The sequence below is a fragment of the Tyto alba genome, unplaced genomic scaffold (assembly GCF_018691265.1).
Source record: "Tyto alba isolate M040663 unplaced genomic scaffold, T.alba_DEE_v4.0 Super-Scaffold_38, whole genome shotgun sequence".
In the NCBI taxonomy this organism is placed as follows: Eukaryota; Metazoa; Chordata; class Aves; order Strigiformes; family Tytonidae; genus Tyto; species Tyto alba.
The window spans coordinates 22563617-22589944 of record NW_024881313.1 but is presented as its reverse complement, the minus strand read 5'-3'; the positions used below and the strand labels follow the sequence as shown (position 1 = coordinate 22589944).

Sequence of the window (26328 nt, the reverse complement as noted above, 5' to 3'; positions counted from 1 at the left end):
CAGTGCTCTAGAAAGGACTGCTCAATCAACATTTTATAACACTTTTTCTTTCAAATAGACTTTGAAATTGCTAAAACTGGCATCTCAGTGCACAGTTGTCAAGTGGAATTGTATACTAAGAGAATCGACTCTCTAAATGGCTATACTTAATAAGGATAGGGGTGAACTGAAGAACAAAACAGCGGTCAGCAGAAGTGCTTCTAGTTGCTGCCGGCACACTTAAACCCAAGCATATTTACAAAACGGAGGAACATTCTGTAGTATATTCTGGCAGATTGCCTGATTTTCAAGTAAGCAGGGTCTACATTGACTTATTAGACCCTGTCACATGCAATTTCAAAAGCAGGCACAAAAGGAAAATATTCTATTATACAGGATATTCTATTATACAGCAGTCTTCAATAATAACTGATGTGGGTTACAATACTGTAGTATATTGGGGTCAGCATCACACCTTGTTTCCCTTAACTGCTACAATTTAATTTTGTGGCTCAGTCATGCTGGAAGGATGGGATTTAGGGATGCAGATGCTGGAGTTACAACTATACTTTATAGCACTGATAGGGACCCTTGCAGATGGCTGGCTTCGTGGCTCAGCCCACTGCCCTATCCTTGTCTCCTAAGTGATCAGAAAAGCATCTTTTGCACAACCTGAATTCTGGTGTCCTTACTCACATGCTGGATACAGGCAAGGCTGTGTGACAAAGTCTGTCTCTGTCAGTACATTGTTGATCTGCTCTTTTGACAGTAAATTACACGCCCCACCCTCGACCTCCTCCGCGCTTGGACATGCAGCTGCTAGATGTAATTTTGCTATTTCAGGGACATATGTTCAGTCATACAATAAGGTAACGAGTGAGGAGTCTTTGGGAACAACAGCATTAGGAAACGGTGGCTGGTCAGATAAACCGCGCTATTCTGGTGGGCTAGGCATGACTTCCACACTGAGGAATTCCCACCTTCACTTTGTGTAGGGTCATTTTCCCAATTAATATTATTCCATTTCTCATTTCATTGAGAGCACATTCACACACACACACAGACAAATCACTGAATAATTTAGGTTGATGTCATCTGGTCCAAAGTCCCACTCAAAGCATGGCCCATGTCACAAAGTACTTATCTGAATTAGTACAAACACAGGGAAAGCAGAAAGACTTAACAGCAATACAATACCAAGAGGAATACAAGGCAATGAGTGTTCAGGTTTTGATGACTTCACAGGTGCTTTGTATGAGATGAGGTCTGTGCAAGTGGGAAATACCACAAATTCTCAGTGTATAATGACATTGAAATAGGGAAAAGTCTAAGAGCATTTTGAAGCTGTTTTGAAAAATGATGGACTTTTCAGTAAGTTGTCTAAAACTGATCAATTACAACTTATTTCTTCACAGCCTTAAGTATTGCACTCCTCATCCAGGGGCCAGCTGGAAGGGAAGAGTTGGAACTGGACCAGAAAGTGACTTGGGAGCAAAGCTCCAGTACCAGGACTAAAGTTCTTTTTCTCTTGCATATGCTTGATAGTTTCCAGGTCTGGTTTGATTTCTGTCAGTTAGAGGGACATACTGCAATTCCAGATAAACAGGAATCTTGAACATGAACTAACAGCTCCAACAGAAAGGCTAGTTAAGAGCATAATAGATTTGCTAATAAATGTGTGGTTTACTACCTGCCAGAGCACAGACCTCCCTGTGGGAACATCATTACCAGGAAGTAGGGAACTGCCTTTATTTGCATTCAGTGCGTGGCAAAGGGTGAAGAGGAGGCATATAAACGAACACACACCCTGCAGGCATCTCCAGCAGCAGCCCATACACAAAGAGCTCTAATCACATGGAGATCTTTCACAACAGTTGTAACTCCATCTTTTAAACACTTAACAGCTCTCCAAGTGAGAAGCTAAAATAAGACCAGCTCTCATTGGCTTCATAATTGATACTTGCTCAGAGCAGTTTAGGTGCATGCTAGTAATTACTAACAGATCAATATGGCTTAATTAGAGAAAGTGCTATCTTGCTGATGCTAAATTCCTTAGTGTCATTACATCCATAGAATCCTACTGACAGAAGAACTTTAGAGAAAAGTTCAGGTGACCAGAATGGGAATTAAATATTTAGCTTTCTACAGCAATCTGGATACATCTGGGGTTAATGACAGATATATACTATAGATGAGATGAGTTACTGGAAAATTCACCATATGCAGAGACTCTGTATCTCATTTAAACCAGTAATTGCAAGTGTGAATTCATTTCAAAGACCACCTCAACCTGTCGGAAATTCTTCTCTTAACAAAGACGTGATTGGGTCCCATATCCTGAACTTAAACTTCAGTTCTGACAGTAAAGCTAAAGGACTTTAAGTAAATTTGACATTTCCATAAGCTGGGATGGTAGTAACATTAGAGCTATTCATATACCTGAATAATTTGTAAATTAAAAGTGAATTATCTTACCTGCAGTGTCAGTGCTGCTCTTGCTGGACACAATTTTCAACATCATCTTCTCACTAAGTAATAAAAAGAAAAATCGTAATTTTAACTTACTAACAATAAAACTGTAGTGATGTTTATAATCAGCAAATCAAATGGCCTTGTCTAGAATATATATTTTTAATTTAAATCACCAGTGAGTGGTCAGTTGTCTTTTTTGGAATCAGCTTTTAATACAAGTTAAGCAAGGAATGGAGTATAAGCAGTAGAAAGCACAGAGATGTAGCTACATTAATTCTTTTTAACACAAAGAAGAGTAATGCAGTTAATCTCCATCTATCATTTGGCATATTCTTCCTCTCTGCCTAGTATTCTCATGGGGATGATAAAGGTATTTAAAAATGATTGAGCATTCAGGGTTTTTCTACTATTACATTAAAATATTATTTTCATTGATTGATTACTAAAATCATTACAGAGAAACAGATTTAATGAATTCTTTTGTTACCTAGAAGCATCTTTGCTATTACTTGTATTTGGCCCTTTAAAAAGCGCAGACTGAACAAGACCAGTTAAACTGGCAATCTGTTTCTCCATGGCTTGTATCCTCTCTCTGTAAGACAAGAGAACCGTTTGTTAAAGCCAGATATATTTGCTTTCAGACTTGTTTTTCTAGGTGAATGATTACCACAGGATTGTAAAGACACTACAGAGTTTGCGCAAAGGCCCATGGGTACCAGTTTGCATATAACTTGTTGCAGCAGCTTACCGCATCTTGGTTTGGACAGCTTTTGCATGGTAACAGACAATAAAAAAGACATCTGCTTGGTTAAAAAAACCAAACCAAAACAAAACAAAAAAACCCAACAGAACAAACAGCCACCCAGGTAGTAAACTTGCAATGATCTCACGAGACAGGCATCTAAACCAATCAGTTAATGCCTCTTAGAACTAGTGAAAATCTTTTTTTCAGCATTACATATATTTTCTCTTTTACCTACACTGGGCCAATAGTTTTGCCTCTGTATAAGGTTTCAGGATTAAAGACTTTACACTTCTCCTTGTTACTGTTTTTACTTTCTCCAAATCCAGGATTTTTGTCTGTGAAGCATGTAATCTGCCCAATCTGACCACTTCCTAGTCCAAATCCTTTGCACCTGATATTGCAACTGTCTGCTTTGGAAGTGACAGCAATGAGACAAACAGGCACAGGACACCAAATTCAGACTGTACAGCAATATTATCATAAAACAATTTGTTTTCACACACATATCCTCAGAAATTCCTAAAAAGCAGAAGAAAAGAGATGAAGAAGAACTGTAATAGGGTATGCTCAGTGTTTTTCATAGATACCATAGGCACTGCAGGCCACTGAACAACAATGACTTTTTTGATAGGAAGGCTAACATTTGTGTATTTATCTGTTTACAGAAATGCATATGTTAGTCAGGTCCTTGATGGGTTCCCAAACAGCATTTTGCTCACACAGTTGCCTACTTTCACATGCCAGTATGTCGATGATACACCACAACACATACACATATCAATATGGGATCTCATACAGAACCTTCTGAAAACGCGTCCCTATATGCCAGCAGTTAAGTGACTGGGGAGACACACAAAAGCAAATGCTAACAGCAGGCTGTGATTTTGGAAGATGATTGGGAACAAAACTTCTCAAAAAGCAAGTGACTAAGACCAGCAGCGATGACTGATGAAAGAAGATGGGGCAGACACGTGCAGCCCCAGACTCATCCTGCTGCAGGGGCCATCCATCACCTCTGCGGCTTCCTGGGCACATGGGAGCAGCCAAGCTCCGGCCACCCCCAGCTCCAGTTACCATTTGGGGGCCAAAGCAATAATGCCAATTGATAAGGACCATATAAACTCAAATGTAAGTACCAAAACAAGGCAAAAGCAAGCTGACACGACACAAAGCGATTAACCAGCCCAGCCTGTAGCCAGCCAGATTATCCAGGCTAATTATTTCATTCACATTCAGGGAATGAAATGGAGGTTTGTTGGGATAGCTCGCAGATACCACAGCCAGGAGACACTCTGAGACACTGAGACACTGAGAAAACAAGGCAGCAAAACAAATAATGAGATGCTAACAGACACAAGGAGGGAAGAAGAGAGTGCTCAGTCAGTCCCCAGCCAGCAGACGTGCTCTTACTGCGATTTAATACAGCGTGCGCATCTTACTTTTCTGTCTTCACGTTGAAAGGTATTTTGAACGGTGATGAGAAGACTAGTGAATCTGACCTAATTAATTTCAAACCAAGAAATACGTTACAGAATTTCCACTATTATAAGTTTTAAAATAAGAAACTGGTTCAGGCTACAGTAACCTTTGGAACAAAAACAAGTACTAAAAGCCTGGGATAAATATATTCTAACAAATTTTAATGCAGCATTTTTGACACTTAATAATGAAAACATTTTTTTTCCCAGATAATCATCACAAAACCTTCCTGGAACTAAACTCAACTGGAAGTCTATCTGTTTTACCAATTCATAAATATGATGTTTTTTCCATCCCACATTCAATAATCTGGAAACAATTTTCTGCTTCAAAAGAAGTTATGGCAACACGAAGCTGATCTTGTCCTTTGCCATGAAATCTAGGAAAATATGTTGTTAAGAGGGAGAGGGATGTTCCAGAGATAGGAGATGATGAAAAATGAATTAAATACTGGAATCAATTGCACAGAGCACATTGTTTTTCATATGGTAAAAGCATTAAGAATGTGAAGAATCTACATGTGCTCTGGAGTTACTCTGTTAAAGACAAGGCAGGATTTTTCCTATAATCATTTCACTGTAATACTCAGACTTGCTACGGCCATCAGCACCAAACATTTCAAAAACAGGTGTCTGAAAGGAGGCGCCTTTTAGGCATTAAATAAAATGACCTGATTTTCGGAGACCTGGCGGCCTGACTGAAGGCAGTGGGAGGCAGCGTGCTCCAGCGCAGGCAGGGAGGGATGCAGCCAGCATGGCCATACCCTGGGCTGATGGGGCTGGAGGGCTGGGGGCCCAGTCCTGATGCCCGCTGCATGGACCTGGAAGAGCAGGGACAGGATCCCCAGTTACCTCCTTCCCCTCCATGTGCCCTGCAAAGGGCTGAAGCAACCTCGGCACTGGAGGGAGAAAACGAACACCCTCTTCAGCCTGCACCAGGCTGGGGTCTACCAGAGATCCCAGCACTGTCACGACAGTTGTACATTTTTCGTTCTCAGCACTGTGTTCTCTATCTCTCTCTATGCTCCCTGCAGTGGAGAGGGAAGATGAGGGGCAACAGCCTGCCCTGCTACCCCTTCCTGCACTGGGCAGGCTGGGGCCCCATGGATGGGGCAGGTTGGGATGTGGAACGCTAGAAGAGGGGGTCAGGCAGAACTAACGCAAGGATGCCTCCTCACTGGCAGTGGTAGCATGAGAAGGCTGAACCCTGTTTCTGTTCCCAGATTAATTTCCCAGATAAATCTGCATCTCTTCACCACCCAGGAAGAGCAGGGAGGGTCCCTTCTACAGCAGTTGGAAAAGAAATGGCTATTTTATCAGCCTGAGCACGGAAAGGCATTGTTTCACATTGTTTTCCTCTGAATGCTGGGAGGGTCAGAGGTGGTAGCATGGTGGGGGAGGAAAAGAGGGGGCAAGGTCAGAAGCAACTCCCAGCTCTAGCAGGCCTCTCTGTCAGCCTTGGCTTTGGCTTGTCACAGATCTTGGCCAGCAAAGCAGGCACGGGCCGCTCGCCAGCCCTCTTCTCTCTGGCAGCCTGATCCACAGCCCCGGCCCTGGGTATGGCCAGACACTCAGGCCCTGCCTTAGCATCTTGCTCCCCAAATTCAGCAGAAGCAAAACAAGCCCTTGATTCCCCAGAGACTATGCACTGAGACATCAGATTTCACCACTGGATTTCTTCCTTACAGCTTCACTGAGGTTTCATGCCATTTCCTCTACTGCAATTAACTGGAAGTAATCTCAAGCAGGGTACAGCATATTGCTGAACCGGTACTCATTTCTCGCAGCGATGCTATTTAAGCGTGACTTGCATGTTCCTTCCCTGTCCTGGGGACATCTTTAATATTCACATCACTGAGAAGATACTTCATATAGACACAAGCTAGAACTGGGCTGTGTAACTGTTCATTCATGTTCCTGTCCAACCCTAGGCTATGCAGCACATCATCCATAACAGATGTACCCAAATACCAAGTCTGGCATCATGAACTAATTGGCACACTATCCTGGAGGAAGATTTTCAGTGACTTCATATTTTATAGTTAAAACCCGAATGAAGTCTGTATAGTAATCAAAAAGAAGGTCAGAGACAGGGAAAAATATATTTCTTTCTATATTACACTATGAAAGAAACACTTAATTAGATTTTTTTTATCTCACTGGGAAAAGAGAGAAAACAAGAGTAGGTTGTCTTTTCGAATAGCTTCCCTAGAACCAACTGAAAGTGGCACACTCAGACTTCACCCCAAAGTCCCCCCAAAACAGCAGAGTGGATATCCTGAAGCAAAGAGCAGCAGATATACTCTGCTCTCATCCCAGGGGAAAGATAGACACAGGTGAATATTTCAATCTTGTAAGAATAAAGCTAAACTCAAAATTTCTATAGCTGGAAGCTAAAGGGAAAAGGGAAACTCTAAAGCACTGCCAGCTGTGATACTATTTGACAGCTCTTATCCAAGAGCCTGCATCTCATCTTCCTGCAAACAGTTCCTCCAACAGAAGGAAGCCGAAGTACACTTTACCTTTCCTCCATGCTGTATTGGTCATCTGCATTCATCTTTTTCCACCTGGTTATTCAACATCTTTCACAAAGTAAGTTTCTGAGAGGGTATATCTACAAATTTCACCTTTCTTATACAATTCTCAGGCCATTGCTGATGGAATCTCCCACTGTCCATGGCTTTACAGAGTATTACAATTTTTTTCTAATGCATAGACAGTCCATCCATACTTTAACTATCAAGCAATAAAGTGGATTTGTGATGGGAACAATATCCAGTAACCTACATGTGGCCATTACAATTTAGTCTTGAACTGCGAGCCACAAGCTGTGAGTGTGATCAGATTTCTTGCTCAGTTCTACCATCATCTTTTCTCACTAATGTGGCATAAAAAGAGGACAAAAGTTGTGTTCAGGCAGAAGAGAACCACAGTACACTCCTGAAATGCTTTTGGAGGAAAACTGTTCTATAGAGTTATCTTGCTATTCTAAGGATTATATTTTACTAAGTAGAAGCATTTATAATATACATATTGAGCATTATCAAATAACCTAGAATTTTGCAAAACAACGTGTGTTTTAAATGCAAAGAATGTAAGTTAAATGGCATTTAATGCACTTTTGGATAAGCAGCTTCTTTTCCAATTTATCAACATTTTAACATCTGCTTTGCCTGTAGTAACTTCCAGAACTGTCCACCATAAGCTACATAAATGGACCATCCAAAAATATGATAACAACTCATCCTCACTCACAAAAATTTACTCATTCTCCCTGTAAACCTCAGAGTTAAGAGATGATGACCCCTCGAAGATGAACTGCTGCAACCAGTTCCAACTTCTAATATTTTTGTCCATATGAATACTAACATATTTTATTTTTTAAATCTCCATGAATGTGTTTTTTCTCACTGTTGTAAGAGTTTTATATGGAACTCTTCTGGTAAATTAATTACTGTGAGACTTTATTCAATGCTTTATACTGCAGAAACAGCTACCTTGAAAATACCCAAGGTAAAACAGATACAAGAAAGAATTACATGAAGCAATTAAATCCCCCTTGACTCTGGCTTAAATAACAGGCTTGATGAGACTGGCTTCCACAATGCAAAACTAAAATGGGAAACCCCAAAAGAAGAGATCAGAAATACCAGTTTTCATCTTTTGTAGACCCAAATCTGCTGCAGTTAACGTTCCAAAGGTATTGGACCCATTTTCTTCAACAAAACCAGGATAGGTCAATGCAAGGTCTGATCTGCTATAAGTACTCAACATATTCTGATAAAGTACATATATATCCCACTTCAGCCCTTTACTGGAAAAACTGAAGGAGAATTAACATGAGAAGAGAGACTTGGTTTAACTTCTGGAACTGTCACTATCCATTTTAATCTTTTCTCTGACTTAAACCGTGCAGTGTCCTGGGGTTGCGACAGTGCTACTTCAAGGTAATATCCACAAAGATGGCACAAGAAATGTTTTCTTTGTTCTCAGCATACTCCACTAGAAACTGAAGGAACAACAGCGCTGAGACGATGGGTTTGATGTTTGCAGAGTCCTCAACCCACTCCTAAATGAGTCAGGATGGGGAATCTCTCTTGTCACAGCACACAAATGCAAAAGACCTCCCTCCTCGGTATCCCCAAGGCTAACAGATACTTAGTCTGCCCTCTTACTGCTATCTTACACCTGACACTGTCTGCACGCAGGCTGACTGAATACACCACAGTTTGCTTTCTGTGGCCAGGGTTTTAGGCTCTTTGCACAGTCACGAAGTGGATAATGTGCATGACAGAGCAGCATATGCCTCATTTTACCATAACTGGAAGAGGATGAATTCACCTCCAACTCTTCAATCCCCAAATATTCTTACTCACAGAAGCAAGCCCAGCTGTGCTGCTTATGGGTGTAAACCGTAAGTCTTACACAACAATGTACGGGATCCCTTTCTGTCATTATATATGTCACCTTTCAGGTGTCTGTAACAACCTCGTAACAACTCAGCCCCTGCTGAAGCAGGAAAAGAGCACCTCAGTCTGGATATCGTTAGAATTCCTTGTTTAGTTTAGTACAATCTCAACAGTGTTTGTTTTCAAAGTTTATGGAATTATTACAAAGCTAAAATAAGACTTAGAGCATTTTGTGTCTGCAGAACTCAAACGCATTTCTTAATATTGCAGTAGATAAGAAACATACCAATTTTCATGAACTGCTTTTGGTATTTACAATTATTTTTTCAAGAGTCACACTTTCTCAAGGTTAAGAAAACCCCACAACTCATAAGGGCAGATTTCATAATATTTTTTTCAGTTCCGTGTGGCTAATACACACTATGCTGATTTTTAAGGTTATATATTTATTTGGAAGTGTAAGTATGCGAATGTTATTTTCATCCCTGTAAATATATTCTGGACTAAAACTCCTGCTGCAAAGTTGCCCTTAAGGAGCTGCAGAACTATCTGTATAGTTGCTCTTTATATATTCACAAATACACAGCCTTGTGTATATCCGTGTAGCTGAGTGAACAGATGAGATGCCTAGAGAGGAGAAAGTCACACAGATTGGAAAGTTGTTGGTGTCCTCTCTTTTTTTCAACCCCCTAACATGAACCTTGTAAAAGTTTTGATCTGAAAGCTATCTCTTGGATTATAATTGGAAAATATAGTTAAAATTAGTTTCTAGTTGTAATAATGGAAGCTTGAAATGAAATTTCAGGTATGTGCATCTCTTTCTTGGAAATAAATAGATACAAATCAGGTTTCACTGACTATAGACTGTAATATGCCCTAACTCATACCCTTGTGTCAACATACCAAGCCATAACCTGTAACTTTTGTGGATGACTGATTTTCTTCCATCCTCCATTTTCTCCCCACCAGTGGATCTCACAACACATCCTTTTTTCTGGCCAAGTGTCACCAGAAGCAACTAATTGTTGAGCAAGTTGCTCAAGTTGAAGGGAAGTTTGAGGGCTATATGAATCTCTGTGTCTCCCCAGTGGTTAAGGCAGTCAGCCTTTAGCCTCTGTGAGCTCAGCATTTTCCAGCTATTCATCTTCACTTCCCTAAAGAGCTCTATAAAAATTAACAGCACAAATAATACGCTAGAGATTAGCGCAACTCACACAAATACATAGCAACTGACTGGCAGTGTAACGATTTTTCTCTCCTAGGGCAGGGTCTATGGCAGGAGAGGCCTTCACAGACCTTTGTGTAAATCTGGTCCTTAAAAAGATAGGAGAGATCATTGTCATCACTGTCAGCACACAAAAGTTAACAACAGTCAGGTCACCAGCTATTTGCAATGCTGGAAAAATTATTGGGAACAGCACTCGTGTTTCAATTTCTTCCCTGAGACAGACTTGCTCTTCTCAGCAGTTTCCCCTGGAGGAACATTATTATAAACAACTGTCCTATTTTTATGCAAATTCATGTTTTACAGGAGATAAGACAGTAATGATAAATTCTTCCCATTTCCTAACACCAGATGAGAAAAACTCCACTCCATAAAGAACCAAAATTGTAATATCAGAGTGTCATTCTTAACAGGGGTGAAATATATTCCCTTATTAGCAGGAACAGAACATCATTTGTTTTTGTAACATGATCTGGTTGTCTGGAAAGAAAAATCCTAGTTAATCATTTTATTTTATTATATTTTTTCCAATGACTGAAATTTACACAAATGAAAATAACTAGGGATTCATCACGGGTTGACAATACTTTCAGATTAATAACGGGTGGTGTCGCATCTCCCCTAAATTACTAACTACCTTGACAGACAGCTAATAAACACTGCAGCCCAGTGCAGCAGCCTCCTACACATTACACTGTCCCCTGGGTGCTAAATGACACAAGATGTGCACATTAGGAACATTTCTCATTTGCACAAATTAAGACCTGGCTCTGCCTTACCTTGTCTCCTTGTCCTTGGGCATGGTAGGTGACCCATAGCCAAAAGCCTGCTTGTCAGCTGGAGAGGGCACTGCCTCGGCCATGCCTGGGAGGCCGAGGCCACTCCGTGCTTTCGCGTCCACAAACACAGGCGGTCCTGGCTCCTTTTTGAAGGACTGGCGGCTGGGGGAAGACCTGTCAGGCTGGATGGTGTGTGGGGGAATGTGAGCGCTATGGTGAGGATGAATATCGATCATTCGCATGTCAACCACCCTGTGGGGTGAGGCGGGAGGTGTTTTAGAGCCGAGAGTGGGCAAATGGCTCTCCGGGTACTTCCGTGACTTTTGTCTGTACAAGGACTGCTCCAGCATTTCAGGCTGCATAGAGGGGTTGCAGTAAGTGCTTGATGACCTCATGGCACTGCGATGGTAGGCTACAATGTGATCGGGGACGTCGAGGGGGTGTCCAGAGTGGGGTGCAGCCACACTCATCCTCCCCTCATGAAACAAGTAGGGGTCACCGTACAGACCTTCATTTCGGATCAGGGCAAGGTTTTTGTTACTCATGTCCTCATCTGGCTTCACGTCCCGTCTCTCCAAAATGGCGCTTGGGCTGGGTGATATCGAGCGCGAGGCTGGCACGCTGGAGAGCCGGTCCCTGGGGATGGTGGCGTTGCCTGGCACACCCATGGGCCGGCCCCCGCCGTAGGGAATCCTGGACGGGGAGGGAGGCATGGAGTGGGGCACCGGGGTGGAGGGCGGAGAGCTGGGCATCACGTGTGAAGGATGCGTGGCAGGTCCGGGGCGGGAAGCACTTGGACCATCTCGGCCCACATAAGCAATTTCCCTCTGCATCTGGCAAGAGAAGAAAAAACATCTAAGATACAAAACTACTGAATGAGCAAAACATGATGTGGGTTGTGACAATCTTGACATCTACAGAAAAAAAAGTGGAAAAAGCCAAACCCTCAAGACCAAACAACTTGCCATCTGCATAAATAAAAAACTTTGGGACGTCAGTGCCTAAAGAAAATAACAACTATAAACAGTAATAAAACGGGCTGCATGTTAAAGAAATACGAGAGTTTAAAAAATGCTTTTACTTACACAAATACCATTTTACCCTAATCTGATATTCACAGCTACTGAAGCTGAAATCAGGGGTTTCAGTGCCAGCTGTTCTAAGTACATGTGTCCAGGGACAGACTTAAACAGTTTATTGATAATACACATGGGCTAGAGATCACTGATTCCAAACCAGGAAGAAAATGCTGATGCTCTGGCATCACAAATAGACCCAAAGTTCTTAGACAAGAAAAATAAATATTACAACTAATTGGCCACTTGCTTCAGTGCAGGATTTAGCCTTTTGCTAACAACTTGATGTGGTCTTTATAACATAGAAGATACACAAAGCATAGGAGAACACCACACACAAACATTTATTGGCTGTTAACACAGTCAAGTTGCATGAATACAGTTTGACCCTATAAAACATGTGCCACTGGTTTCCTTCATCGCAAAGATAACAGTGCTTCAGTTTGTGGAGCATGTACTCAGAAAGTCACCAAATATTTTATCATTGCTTTGTAAGCAGCAGCCATAACTGGTAGCAGTAAGGAATGAGCAAGCATGGAAAAGAAAGGGAAAGCTTCCATACCAACATATTAGTGCTTTGTTAACAGAGGTCTTGGCAAAATTTGCAATGGATACATGTGCTTCTGAGACTGTAACATCTCACTTTGCCCAGCAATCACCTGTCTTGATGGCTGAACACTGTCAATGACAGACACAGGAGAAATTATCTGCCTAGCAAGCATCACGTGCCTGCTCTGGTGCTGTTAGGGTAAGGGAGATGAAAAAGTCAGCTGGGTTCTACCAACTACATAAGAAAAAAAATGACAGCTTCTAAACTTTGTGTTGGCAACTTCAGCTTCCCTCTCCATCACTTCCAAGGGATTGTAGAAAAATGAGCATCACCAAGTCCAACTACATGTTCGTGAAGTTACAGAGCACATACTGATGTGCAGTGGAAGTTGCTGGTCTGAAATCTTCACCAGTTTTCTCCCCTCTCACTCCTTGCTTTGACAATGTGACTGGATTCATTGCAGTTACAGTGATCCACAGCTGATGAAGCAAGAAATTATATTCTATTCCTGCCCCACCACAGGTTTTTCCACTGGTAAGAGAATTGCAATGGCGGTATATAAACAATAGCTGCTCTCATCACGGCAGGCTCCACACTTGGGAATTACAAATGACGCTCCCCAGGGCCAGAGATCAAAAGTCTGGAGTATCAGGTAACAGCAAGAACAAAGGAGATAACCTGACTGTGGCAGCAGCAATAATAAATAAGTGAAACAGAACAAAGGAGCTCACTAGGATGGGTCATAAATGAGCAAAAGTCATCAAGCCAAAGAGGAACATGGGATAATTTGTTCATTTGCATAGAGAATTATCGTAGTCTGGAATTTAAAATAAAATATAACTAAACAGTACTAATAAAATTATGACTGGGCATTCAACATAGTTTTCTGTCAGCTTGAAGAAACACTGCAACATATTGATCTGTATTGTACATTCAGACTCTGGACCTGGGCAAGCAGAACAAAAAGACTCCTACTGACTTGAGCAGCTCTGGGATCATGCCTCCAGGGACAGGCAGCTGCAGATGTTTTGCCCTGAGAGAAGAACCCAGATGAAGAAAATCCTCCTTGGTTTCTACTGTACAAGCTATACCATGCCCTGTTTAGTTGCTTCAGCTAAAGCTACAACAGATGCAATAGTATCTGGCACAGAAACCATAGACACTGGGATATGCTGGATTGAAGTGAGAGGAAAATTCCAATGTTACCTTGTAGAGAGAAGAAAATTTCCATGGGAGGCTTTGAAAGCAACAAGTTTAATTTCCCTTAAGTTCTAGACTTCATGTTCCTATATATGCTCATTCATTTTTCATAAGTCAAAGAAATCTGACAAAGAAAAATTCCTATTTTCCACCTTAATGTATTGCCATACTTTAAGATGGAAATGAGGAGTTCAAATACAGAACTGAGATATTGCTCAACCCCCCGTGTCTGAGTATTGACATATAAAATTCTATTTACTTTTGCTTTAAAATAGCACTTGCAGTACACAGTCTGAATCAAGACCCCATTGGGCTGGCCAGAGCATAAATGCCTGGGCAGACAACCCTTTCCTGAAAAGTTCACTTTCTATTTTAAGCCATGACTCAGCCCCTGGGTGGAGCGTGCAGAAGGGGAGAGCAGTCAGAGCCACAGAGGCCAGGGTGACCAGGGCAGGTACACCAGGGCGTGTGGGCTGGGCAGGGACATGAGCTGGTGACCAGGAGCCAGGCAGCTTTACCGGCTGCATTACAGTGTCTTCTGTCACCTGGTCAATATTTTCTCTTTCCATGTTTCTCTCTTCTCCAAAATCTCCAGATTCTTTGCTAATGGCAACTTAAAAAATATAAATGATGATCTCTTCTTGCTTCTCATCTATACATCTTTCATGTGATAAGCAAGGCACACTACTCTCTCATATCTACCCCACTTTCTGTGCTGTATTTCTTCTTTTGTCCTCCACCACAAAACCCCTATGTTGCTCAATGAAAACACGTACTCGAACATGCAGGCTGTCTTGAGCCACATGTTCTTGGACTTCAACTGCTTGACTCAGGGACAGAGAAAGAGGATATTGAGCTTACCAGAGCCTCTAAATACTAGGTAATATCACAGCCAATTGCTTTGAAAGCAAAAGGAAGATTTTTTTTAGTGCAAGCATAGGATCATATGCTTTTCGACTGCAGCCATCTGATATGTTTGCCTGAGGGTGTGGTTTTCTTTAGCACATAGCTCTTCCTTGTTCTTACTGCCTGTAGACTTTACATCCTTGAAACAGAAACTTGTTTTGTCAATCCATAGGTTAAAATATGGCAAACGGCTAGTAACAATTTCTGTATAATACATTTGAGGGGAAAAGGCATCACTAAAAATCTTTGTTTCTGTAATAAAAAAGATCACACCACGTTTAAACGTCTGTGGAGGCTTTTGATCAGTCTAACAGCACTCAAGACTGTAAGATACTGATTTGGGTTTTTTTCAAAACAGAGCAATAAAGACACTGAAGAGTGTCTCTATATACTGAAGAGTGAACATAATATAAAACCAGTTATGTTCTTTTTTTCAGAACTAGTTGACATAATAACTTGGTGCATTTGAATATGACTATATGCAGACAGGTAGCAAACCAGCTGTCTATCCACCCAAATGAATGACCTTATAAAGAGTCTTGCTCCTGATAGCTCCCATAAGGGGCGGGCAGACCCAGCATCTCTGCATACAGCAGAATACAAAGCTGAAAGAAGGACAGAGTCATGGTATTTTAAGCCTCATGTACAGCAAAGAGCAAGCTGCTATTCAGTGGGTCAACAGCTGGTGATTTCTGCAGTACAATCCAGTGAGTGTTGTTGTCCATCAGGACCAATACAACACTAGGCTGATCTTTATTCTAAATTTGTTAGGGCTGTCCTGTCTCATAGGTCACTCTTGTGGTCTGTCCCAACATGGGTATCTCACAGTGAAGAAGCTATTCTTACTTCTGTCTCTCCAGCTGCCTCAACACATCATTCACACTCATGGCACCCACCAGACAGGGCACGTGGAGCCATGCCTGCACACACACCGAGACAATGCCAGCTACTGCTAAGCACTAAGCCTACCACTGATTCATCGGCACCACACCAACCTTCACCTCACCACACAGCTGGATACCAGAGGTACAGCCTGACTCATGCCAATATCTGCTAACATCTCGTAGCAAAACACAGGCAAAGCAAAAAGTAGGCCAGAGTTTCTGACCTGGCAGCCCTTCCCATTGCTCTCCCAGGCCTCATCTGCACCACTAGCAAACACAGCAACTGGCTTTGCCCCAAGTATTTCAGTCTGCCAAAATACCTACATGGAGCATGTTCCCTAGAGGGACCTTATCCATGCACCTTCTCGGAGACACCCCCAAGTTCCCAGCAGACTCCATTAATCATCTCTCAGGCACGTGAAGCTATTACTTTTCTTACTCTCCCATTGACACCCTGCGTTTCCCTGAAGAAACTGCACCTATGCTTCCCAAGGCTCACAGGGGGCCACCGCTATAGCCCCCTCCCCTGCTATCAAAAAACCCCACCACTCACTCAAACCCAGGACATTGGCTCACCCAACAGTAAAAAGAGGACACCTCAAAAAAATGTTATCAAGAGCTTGAAGAGTCTTTGATGAAAGGGCTATGAAAACAGTAAGTACTGATACAATATTGATAAATTCATCGTCTGTAAAGAGACCTTTTATGGAAATTGCTGACTAGAAGAAAATCCTCTAAAAATTGATGCAATCCTTCACTTTTCTAATCAGGAAAGACTTAATTAAATAACCCCAAATCCAACAACAATACAGTCCATTAGTTTGTTCTTTCCTCATAAAAATAAATTGCTTTACTGTACTAGTTGTCCAAAAACCTCAGTTTAATGAATAGTTGCACTGTATGATACCACTTCTGTCATGACTGATCTTTCATTCAGGTTGGGTTTGGACAGCTGAAAGCATGAATCCACTTTTGCAAAAAACTTGCCATATACAATTTTAATATTTCTAAAATAATATAATTTATAATAAGAAATAGTGCACTTGAAAATTACAGAATTGATAAACAATCTGAAAATGAATTTTTTAACATTTCTGTAGCATGACTATCTGTATGAAGCCAAATCCTTATGCTATCGGACATCACTGAGAGGTTGTCTCACTTGTCTGTTCTTGCCTTCTCATAGTACGCCTTTTAATTCCTATAAATTTCCACATTCTATTGGGTCATTACAGAAGAAAAGCAGGCTGGTTGCAGCTGTGGGTTCCTCCAGCTGCCCAACGCCATACTTGTAAACTACAAACACATTAGCATAATTTTTAGCTTTTTCTGGTCAGGAACTTTGCAATGAAAAATATTTTCAGCAGACAGTACTAATCCAAAAGAGATGAAACATTTGGTAAAAACATCAGTAAAGACAAAACTTGGAAAAAAACACCCAGCAGATTTCAGTCAAACACTGACATTATTTCTTATCAGATATCCCTGGAGTGGTCTAGAGCTTTGACTTTCCAGATTCATAGACCTGAGGCAACTCAGTCAGAGTCTGCCCTGGGATAGGGACCCTAGTTCTTCCATGGGCTCTTCATCAGAGTGAGTACTTGGTAGTTCTGTGGTGATCTTCTAGACCAAGCAGTAACACATGCCAGGAGTTTCAATGTCCATTGCTCCTCAGCAGAGTTTCCAGACTAGAAGTTTATTTCGCAGTTTTGGCTAAGAATGGGCCCCCTGATGACCAGAAGAGAGAGTTCAGACCATGAAACAGCTGACCTAGGCTAAGTTGGAGACCTGGCCTCAGCTGAGTCTGGCCCCACAGTGCAAGGCTCTAGGAGCTGCCAGGGTTCACAATTGTTTTTCATTATGTGAACCACATGCTGGTAAAATAAAACTGATTTCAAGTGTTCAAACTTCCCATGAATGGGGAACTCCAAGACACAGCTAGCTGTTCTTAACATGTCCCACATATTTCCATTGTTTTTTCCTGGATAATTTTCCATACAAGGAGTTACAGAATCCCCAAGAAATCTCAGCATTTATTATAATTAATTTCCCATTCTTAGCATGCATCTAGGTATCAATTCTTTAGCCCCCTTTGCACAGTTTTTGTATATTACCAGTTGTAAAATCTCTGGATTATGGTGAAAGAAGTTGAGCTAAGAACTCAGAACATATATGAAACTGTAACTTTCCAGTTCTAGTGACTAATTACACGAGAACATAATATTTTATTGGATATATATGGATATGGCAAGAGAATGAATCACCGGTTTTTCTTCTTCCACTTACGCTCTTAATTCTATGGTTTTCCTTTCCCTTGATCAACAATGTTGCTATCAGCCAATATAAGATGTTTCTTAGGATGAGTCTGTGATGGTAAGTGATGTTGAATCCACCCAGTCCTCCAGTTTCTATGTTCAGAGACTTTTTTTTTTTTTTTTTTCCCCCAGGCTCAGCTGGCTAGAAGCTGACATGAAGAAAATAGAAGAACCAGAAGATGATGTTCAATATCCTAGGAGATGGAATTTAGAGCATATAAAGATGGCCCTCTGGAATGGAGGCATCCTGAGTGAACCTTAATCATGTGTTGTCACCATATTACTCAATATCACTGCGACATCCAGTCTCCATACTTTTCTGCCAGTTGTGCAGGTGTACACAAAGGTTATGGCATAAGCACTATTTCATCCTCAAGAGCAGAATTTTTAGGATACCATATTGTAACTGCCCATAAACTGGCTTGAAGCTGAGACACAGCACCACTTCCCTTTAGATGCCTAGAGCGTCAAAACACATTCTTAACATTACTGTCCCTTATTTTATACTTATATCTTTAATGCACACTTGTGCATGAACCCAATCCCGATAGCAATCCAAATGTTTTACCTCAAGGTATTTTACATGTCTCAGAATGTCCTTTTATATCCCTGACTACATATAAACTTAATTCATACCATATCCTAAAGTTCCCATGAGGAAAACAAAGAATACCTAGTTCACTTTTTACTGAATGTAAAACAGATCCATAAAATTCTAAGCTAACCACAAAACAAATTTAATGGTAATATCAAAAATAATGTTTGATTGCTTCACCTTGCCTTTAAGTCAATGTGCATACTGAAGATGGATCATGCAAACAAGCAGAGAGGAGAGTTTCAGACCGAATCCTACACAATCTGCTCTTTCAGGCATAATTTTTTCAGCTATCCTGATGCTACTCCGAGTATTTGTTTCTACAATTAAAACCAATAGCACTCTTATTACACTCTTAGACAACATTGTTACCTATGGACAAATAAAACAATCTTTGATAAGATTTTTGCTCTGAAATAATTAAAGCCACTTACTGTTACTTAAGGAAATCACTTGTATGGCTACAGCAGTGAGATGAACATTTGGTTCCACTTCTTCAAATAAAGCACTTTTTGTTTTCAGCCTCAGTCTACAGTATAATATTTTGTATATCCATGCCTTCTGGGAAAAGGTTTTGAAACAGTAAAAATGTTCCTTTTTCTCCCTGCTCACAACAGGGGCAGGCCATCTTGCTTTACTCGGTCATGTACGTAATGCTGCTTCAATAGACTGAAGTACTTTTCCACATGACAAGCCTGCAATTTCTCCTCCCCTTCGAAATTAGTCACTAAATAACCTCCTTGGCATGTCACCCAGTCACAAACTGTGCAACCCTATGTGATTCAATTGCTCAACCATTTTTTAATGTGTGCCTATAAGATGTATAGAAAGAGACTAACATTATGGAATGAAGCACAAGAGAGACTCACAAAGGGGAAATTCATAAATAAAATAGTGAGTAACCTTCATTTAGGTAAGAGAGTGAGTTTCAAAGGCAACAATATGAAACACATACATATTAATTCCCCAACAGGTGAAGACCTCCAATTATTTAGCAAGCCCAGTACATACAATTCTAAGAAAAAATACAGCATTTATAAACCTTAGAAGCTTTGCACATACTCAGATTGGTAGTCACATTTGGTAAAAGGAAGCGCAAGCCCCTCCCGTGGAGAAGGCTGTCTACTCATTAACCAGGCACCTGAGCCGCCTGGCTAACCTGAACTTTGGGGCCCCCATAAATCAATCTCATTGTTATCGCTGCAGCACACCACACTAGCCATCATGATTAGCTTTTTTTTTTTTTTTTTAAAAAAAAAAAAAAAAAGGACCAGAAAGGGTGTTTCCTTCTCTTCCCTCCTCTAACTCCAAAAGACTATATAATATAGAAAATGTCTTCTTAAAAATACAGTGTTTACACTCTAAAAGTGATGGCATTTAAATATCATAGGGGAAAATCTCATGACACAAGTAATTCCTAGTCCTGCAGTTATCTTCTGGTTTGGTGTGTGTGTGTGTGTGTGTGTGTGTGTTGGGTTTTTTTGCTGTTGGTTTTGGGTTTTTTTTGCTTGTTTTTGGTTTTACGCAAATAAAAAATTGCCTGTATCATCATGACTGGCATTCAGGAGAATCAGAATACAATTTAAGCACATAACCATGAGCTAATAAACTGTAAAGAACCAGTTATAACGGGACCTTACTGAAGTAACATTTCTGTTTCATAGTACTGCTCTCAGTATCTTGGCCATTTGTGAGGGAGGCACCATTCATTTCCGCTACAGAAGGGCAATATGACACAAAGCATTTAAGTAACAGGACAAAGATCAGAGCAGATCTGGTAGCCAAAACTAAAATTCCAGGTGTTCCACCCCTTACTACACCAAGCACAACAGCAGAGAAGTCCTCCAGCTTTGCAGACAGCTGCTGTGTATTCTGATTTGTAATGTATGTTTGTAAATTTGTATACCATTACTGGTCTTGACCAGAACTTCACAAAATTTACAATGTAGTGTAATATGAACAGTCTTTTCAGAAATGTAAAAAGTATTAATTTTGTCTTAAATGCTTGATTTTCAGTTTCAATGTAAAATATTTAAAAATATTATTTTTACTGAATATTTGCACTAGAACTACAATAAAGTATTATTATGGCACAGAAACAATGTTAAACCTATTTATTTTTATTTCAAATTTAATCAGTCAAGGCTTGTTTCTTGCAGTATAGGAGTAAAGCAGTATTTACCATTGAAGCATCTGGTTTATATTTGGCAGGTTTAACTAACCAGCCAGGCATTCCCTTTTAATGAATGGATGTGTATACTTGACCTAGTTAAAAAGCTGCTTATGTCTGCTGACCAACCCGACTCAAAAACATCAAGTGTAAAAAATACAAGCAAATTATCCTAGTACACTTTTATACCACACATGGCTTCCAACAGTTGCAGAGTGTATTCTTCCATCCATGTTCTTCCTTACAGGCTAACAAACCTGCAGTGAGAAATGACATTATTATGCTAATAAGCAGAATAAAAAAGACCAGTATATTTCACTGCAGTTTCTCTGCAATGAATTGCAAGCTGGTAGGATGCACATTTTCAATAATTGGACTCTAGCATGATAAAGTATATCCCAGAACATCAGACATACTATAACTAGTTCTCCATACATCTGGCACTATATGAAAGAGTCTTCAAGTATATCTGATGCATACGAGAAGTTTTTCATGAGACGAATGAATCTTCTTTTAATTTTAAAATACTTCAGGCACAACACCATAAATATTGCACAGATATATCATTACCAAGGCTGTAATTTCATTTGAAGGTTCTAACAATGCATACAAACCATTCAAGCATCACTTTCCATTTCAATTATTTTATCAGAGCCCTCAAGCCTTGTCTAACTTGCCATGTATTATCCTGTGTTTAATTACGTGCCATATATTTGTTTATAATGTACTGTACAGAACAAGTTCCTTTTCAGTTTAACTCCCTGCATAAACAAAGGGCATGCCCCTAAAGGGCGCAACACCCTATGCTAAGGTCAAGCCTGGAAGTTTAGGTTAGCTTATTACTTTAAAATCAATGTCTACATTAATGACAGGCCCAAGTTATCATTGAGCTAAATCACCAGTGACCATACTTTCTTCTACATTATTAACAGTGTTGGTCCATTGGACCTTTCCATCAATTTGCCCATCACGCTAATTTATTTTCTGTTTGCTTCCATCATTTTTAAGTGGAAAAAATGTTAGAGACACATCAGTAAAACACACAATTATATAGCCAGAGAATATTTTTAAGTCTACTATGGGGTATACACATATGGCATAAATGTAACTTATTGCTTGACTGATGATCAAAGTTCTTTCTGTTTCTGATAACAGCTCTTTTGGTTCCTATTCCCTTAATAATACTTTCATAGATGGAAATAATTAAGCAGTTAATGCCTTGTACTGCTGTAAACAACCATTTCCTTGACAGAAAACAGGAAAGCACTTACAGGCTGGATTGCTTGTCAATAACTCAGGACTTTGTTTTATTCTCAGCACTTTGAAGCAAAGATTTTGATGGGCTCAATGGAGTTTTGCTTAAATGCAAAACGTTAGTTCAGTCCAGCAGAATCCAAACGGGAAGACAGTTTTCTGATGATGGCTTTTATAGCTGTATTACAAAAGAAGTATTATTTTCTCCTTGTTTTTTGGGGGGTTAGATTTGGGTTTTTTGGTGGTGTTTTTTTTGCACAGGAAGGTCTCATGCCACCTCACCAGTCCTATAGCTCACCCAGCTTCTAATTCTGATCCAAGAAACCAGCAGTGTAGGAGGACAAAGACCTATGTATGGAGTTGTCTGCAGGATCTCCTAAATTTGCAGTCTCTAATACACAAGACTCTTGAAGGCATCCAGAGAACCACCATCAGCATCTTTCTTCCCTCTGCTTAGGCAAGCACCATGACAGAAACTCAGTGTGGTTATCCACTTTCTGCAATAAAAGGACAGAGATCACTCCCTGGCTTTGCCTCCAAATGTTCAGCAGAGGAAGAAAAAAGTGGTCATACCCAATCCTGATCTCAGTCTCAGCTGCTTCTCCATGGCAAAAATGGGGGAGCAGAATGTAGACCCCCAAGTTGGTGTCCTTCACAAAGATGACAAGGTGACACGCACCCTGGCACCCAGGCATACTGTTCTGGTGTCACCCTGCACTCCATGACCCTGAGTAACTCAAATTGGCATCAGCTTTCCAGCCCACTGCCCATAGTTACACCTACAAGGAAGCATGTGGTGTTTCCCTGAAGACTGAAAATCCTACAGAAGCTTTTTGGATTTGGGAGGCCAAGCTAAACAAACAGGGAGGGAACAGAACAGTTCTGGCTGCCTGACACATACTGGATTTGATATTATGTACAGACTACGCTATCTTCTCCTAAACATACATATTGTTTGTTATTCCCTCTGTTTACTGATTCTGAAGGCATGCAGTGAAACAGATATGCCTCAGGGTAGACACAAATACCATGAAGTTCTCTTATACTTATTCCAAACTCCCTAGTTCTTAAAAAAAATGCAAGCAAACAAACAAAAAGCCCTCCCACACCACAGAGTCCATAGCTGCTAGCTAGAACGAACCACTATAAAGGGGACAGGCAGCTCTACAGCTTCACTGCAGGCAAAGAAGCACATTCGACAGAACAGCTGAAGCTTGCAGTGTGGAGCAACCTGCATAGGAAGACTTTGAACCAGAACACAAGTGAGCATCTGCACTCCAAGAGAACAGTGCTTCTTTGTAACATGTATATTAATATAACATATACATACATATATGTTTTGCATACCAGCAGTATTTTTTTGGCCTATCCTTTGGTGCTGGCAGATCAACATAATCAGGAATTTTAGATTTTTAGGGTTTAAAAAAATTAAAGGCAAACAAGTACAAGTGGGAAATCCTGTGCTGGAAACTCTATAAGCCACTCAAAATTTATTTTAAGTTTACTAGAGCAAATCTAGCCAACTCTCACTGGAGTCGCATGAAGAAGGTTCTGCAAAACTGAACTATTACGTCAGGTCTGCAGTCTGTCTCTCTACCCTGTAATTTAAACCTCATGCTTCTCCCACATTTCTGTGCTGATTTAAACAAAGACATTTTCCTAGCTACAGGAAAGTATCACAGTATGTATCGCAGACATACATGCATTAAGCACCTCTCAGAAGTTAAGATGGCACTATTAGTTGCACTGTATTGAGGATCTGTCTCACCTAATGTTGCATTAAAAGACAGTCAGCCAGGCACCCTCCAGAGTCAGCTCACTCCCTCTACATCTGGGTGGGACAAGCTGCCCTTTGGCATTCCCAATCTCTCACCACTGACTGCAGTGGGAGGCAATTTCTACCCTAAACTTATAAGGATTAGACTTTTTTTCCCAGTTCTCTACAGTGAACCTGCCGATATGTCTTTTCATTTTGCTCACCCTCTGCTCTGTTTTTTATTCTATTTTTTTCTTCTTTACAAGTCAGGCTGAGATACTATGACTAGAAGGGATAACGGCAGCTTGATTCCAGTTGCTGCTTGCTAGTCCGTGCAATGGACTTTGTTGTGATCCATCTTAGTGGATCCAACCTGGCCTGTGGTTCCTGTTTGACCGAGCTAAGAATTTAGGGTCTCAAGCCTGAAGCTGGTAATAAACATTATTTATTCATTAACAGACCAATATAGGAGCACCTCCAATTATTATTCTCCTCTTCCTCTGTCCTACTATTAGCACATTTACTTATGCCTAAACCTTTTAAAGCCTAAATGTAGAGGACTGAGTTTGTAGCATGAAATTTTTCCTGCTTAGACCATACGTAATGAGGAAATATTAATAAAATATAGCAAGGGTCATATGCTGCAAACATTTAACTAATACATAACTCGTGACTTGGACTTGATGATCTTAAAGGTCTCTTACAACCCACATGATTCTATGACACTGAGAGGAGATGGAGTAGGTAAAGAATTCTATGGGAAGGTAGTCAGGAATTCTGAGTGTAAAACTACAGAAGAAAGAGGATAAAAAGATAAAACAAAAAGGGAATGTGACAGGGTGAAGGACAGTAATAGGAGTTTGTGAAAGAGGCCAGAGATGAAAGAGGGTTAATACTGGAGATGAAGTGCTGAGAACTAAATAGAGGAACAAGAAAGGAATAATAAATATCAAAGAAACAAAAACAGGAGACTTAAGCTAGGAGGTGAGGAACTGATGATAAAAAGAGGAGTTAAAGAGACTATAGCATATGAATGGAAATGCAGCAAAAACTTAAATTAAAGAATGAGAAAACAGAATAAGACTGGAAAAGCATGAACTAATGCAAATTTTCTTCAAGGATAGATGATTTGGCATTAGTTCTTGTTATTACAGTGCTAGCATAGCAGGCATGGGAGGGAGAGAGGAAGAAAGGAAAGATAAGAGGAAAGAGAAAGAAGAAAACACATCCAAACTTCTTTAATTTGGGTTAATATTCTGGGGTTTTGTGGATTTTTTGGCAGGGTGGTCGGAACATGAGGGTGGAAGTGAGCAGCACACTTCAGGTAAATGCCAGCTGGAGTGACCCATGAATGCTTGAGGACGTGGGCAAAGAAGCTATGAGCATCACTTGCCTTTGCAATCTAACCTTATATTCAAAGCAAAGATATTTCAGATGCAGTTTAAAGCTACAAATGGCTTTTGAAACCTAGCGCTTACTTCAACAATTCCCACTGAAGGTGTAGTTAAGGTTCAAATCAGCTTCATCTCCTTCAGACACTGCAGAAAATAACAGCTCTCTACAAGTCAGGCCTTAGTGCAGCATCTCCGAGACTCGACATGCAGTGGGACTGAGTGCTGAGAAATAATGCTGAGGTGGCTATTGCTCCGGTCATTAGGGGAGAACAACAGAATTTCTGGTTTGATGAAACCACCACCAAGATCTGACAAGCAGTGAGACATGTCATATGTGTGTGCATGCACATGTGCTTGTAGGCCTTACTTATCAGAAAACTTTTTCCCATATCAATTCCACCGTGTTGTCAACCCTCTGACCACACGGACTTATGACCCTAAGCACACCTGCGCATCAAGAACTCTTTGGTCACCATAATGTTCAACAGTCCTTTCCATTCCTAGACTAAGACCACCTTTTTTCAGGTGTAAAACAAGAATACAACAAAAAGATAAAGGGGAAGCAATATTACACTTCTTGCCATAAAACGCTGAGCTTACAATGTACATCAGCTTAAATCTAGCTAGAGGAGCAGGATCTATATTTGGGCTAGCCTGGCTACACCTGTACTGAACCTGTTGACACACCCTGGTTGACATTGTCACAGATTATCTGAGACAACTTTGATGACATGCTGGGTGAACTCTGCTTGGAACCGAAGGGAGCACAAAGTGATGTAGAGCCTGACCCAGAGCAGTCCCATGAGGGCTTCCAGTCTAGCCACGCTTTAGTCAATCTGAGCAAAATGATGCATGAGATGCAGCATATTTCACATTGGCCTGACTGAAATCACAGTGCCTCTGTGTGGAGGTTTATTTCCCCAGCAATATTTCATTGCTTGAGCTATATCCCTGCTACCAGGCTGCGTTACTTCATTCCCGATTGGCAAGACAAACATCCAAATCAGTGAACTGGCACTCATTTCTGCATATTTATGAGTGTATTTCATTTCCGACAAACAAATGGAATGTAAGAGTTGAAAAAAAAAATAGTTTAAATTATCCAATTAAACAGAGAGAAGTTAATAAATCTCCCATGCTT

General features: G+C 40.7%; 1 protein-coding gene across 12 annotated transcripts in view; it reads right to left on the bottom strand.

The window, feature by feature from the left end:
* KIAA1217 (KIAA1217 ortholog) overlaps nucleotides 1–26328 on the bottom strand; it is a 372126-nt gene that overhangs the window by 39903 nt on the left and 305895 nt on the right. For 9 of the 12 annotated variants that reach the window (XM_042801978.1, XM_032991142.2, XM_032991135.2 and 6 more), the window contains 3 exons: nucleotides 11088–11920; nucleotides 2939–3043; nucleotides 2455–2507 (listed from right to left, as the gene is read on the bottom strand). In XM_042801978.1, coding sequence (XP_042657912.1) covers nucleotides 2455–2507; nucleotides 2939–3043; nucleotides 11088–11920 — 991 coding nt within the window. Of the gene's footprint in view, nucleotides 1–2454; nucleotides 2508–2938; nucleotides 3044–11087; nucleotides 11921–19047; nucleotides 19250–26328 lie in introns of those variants that run through there. The other 3 variants (XM_032991128.2, XM_032991174.2, XM_032991146.2) reach the window with 2 other exon arrangements.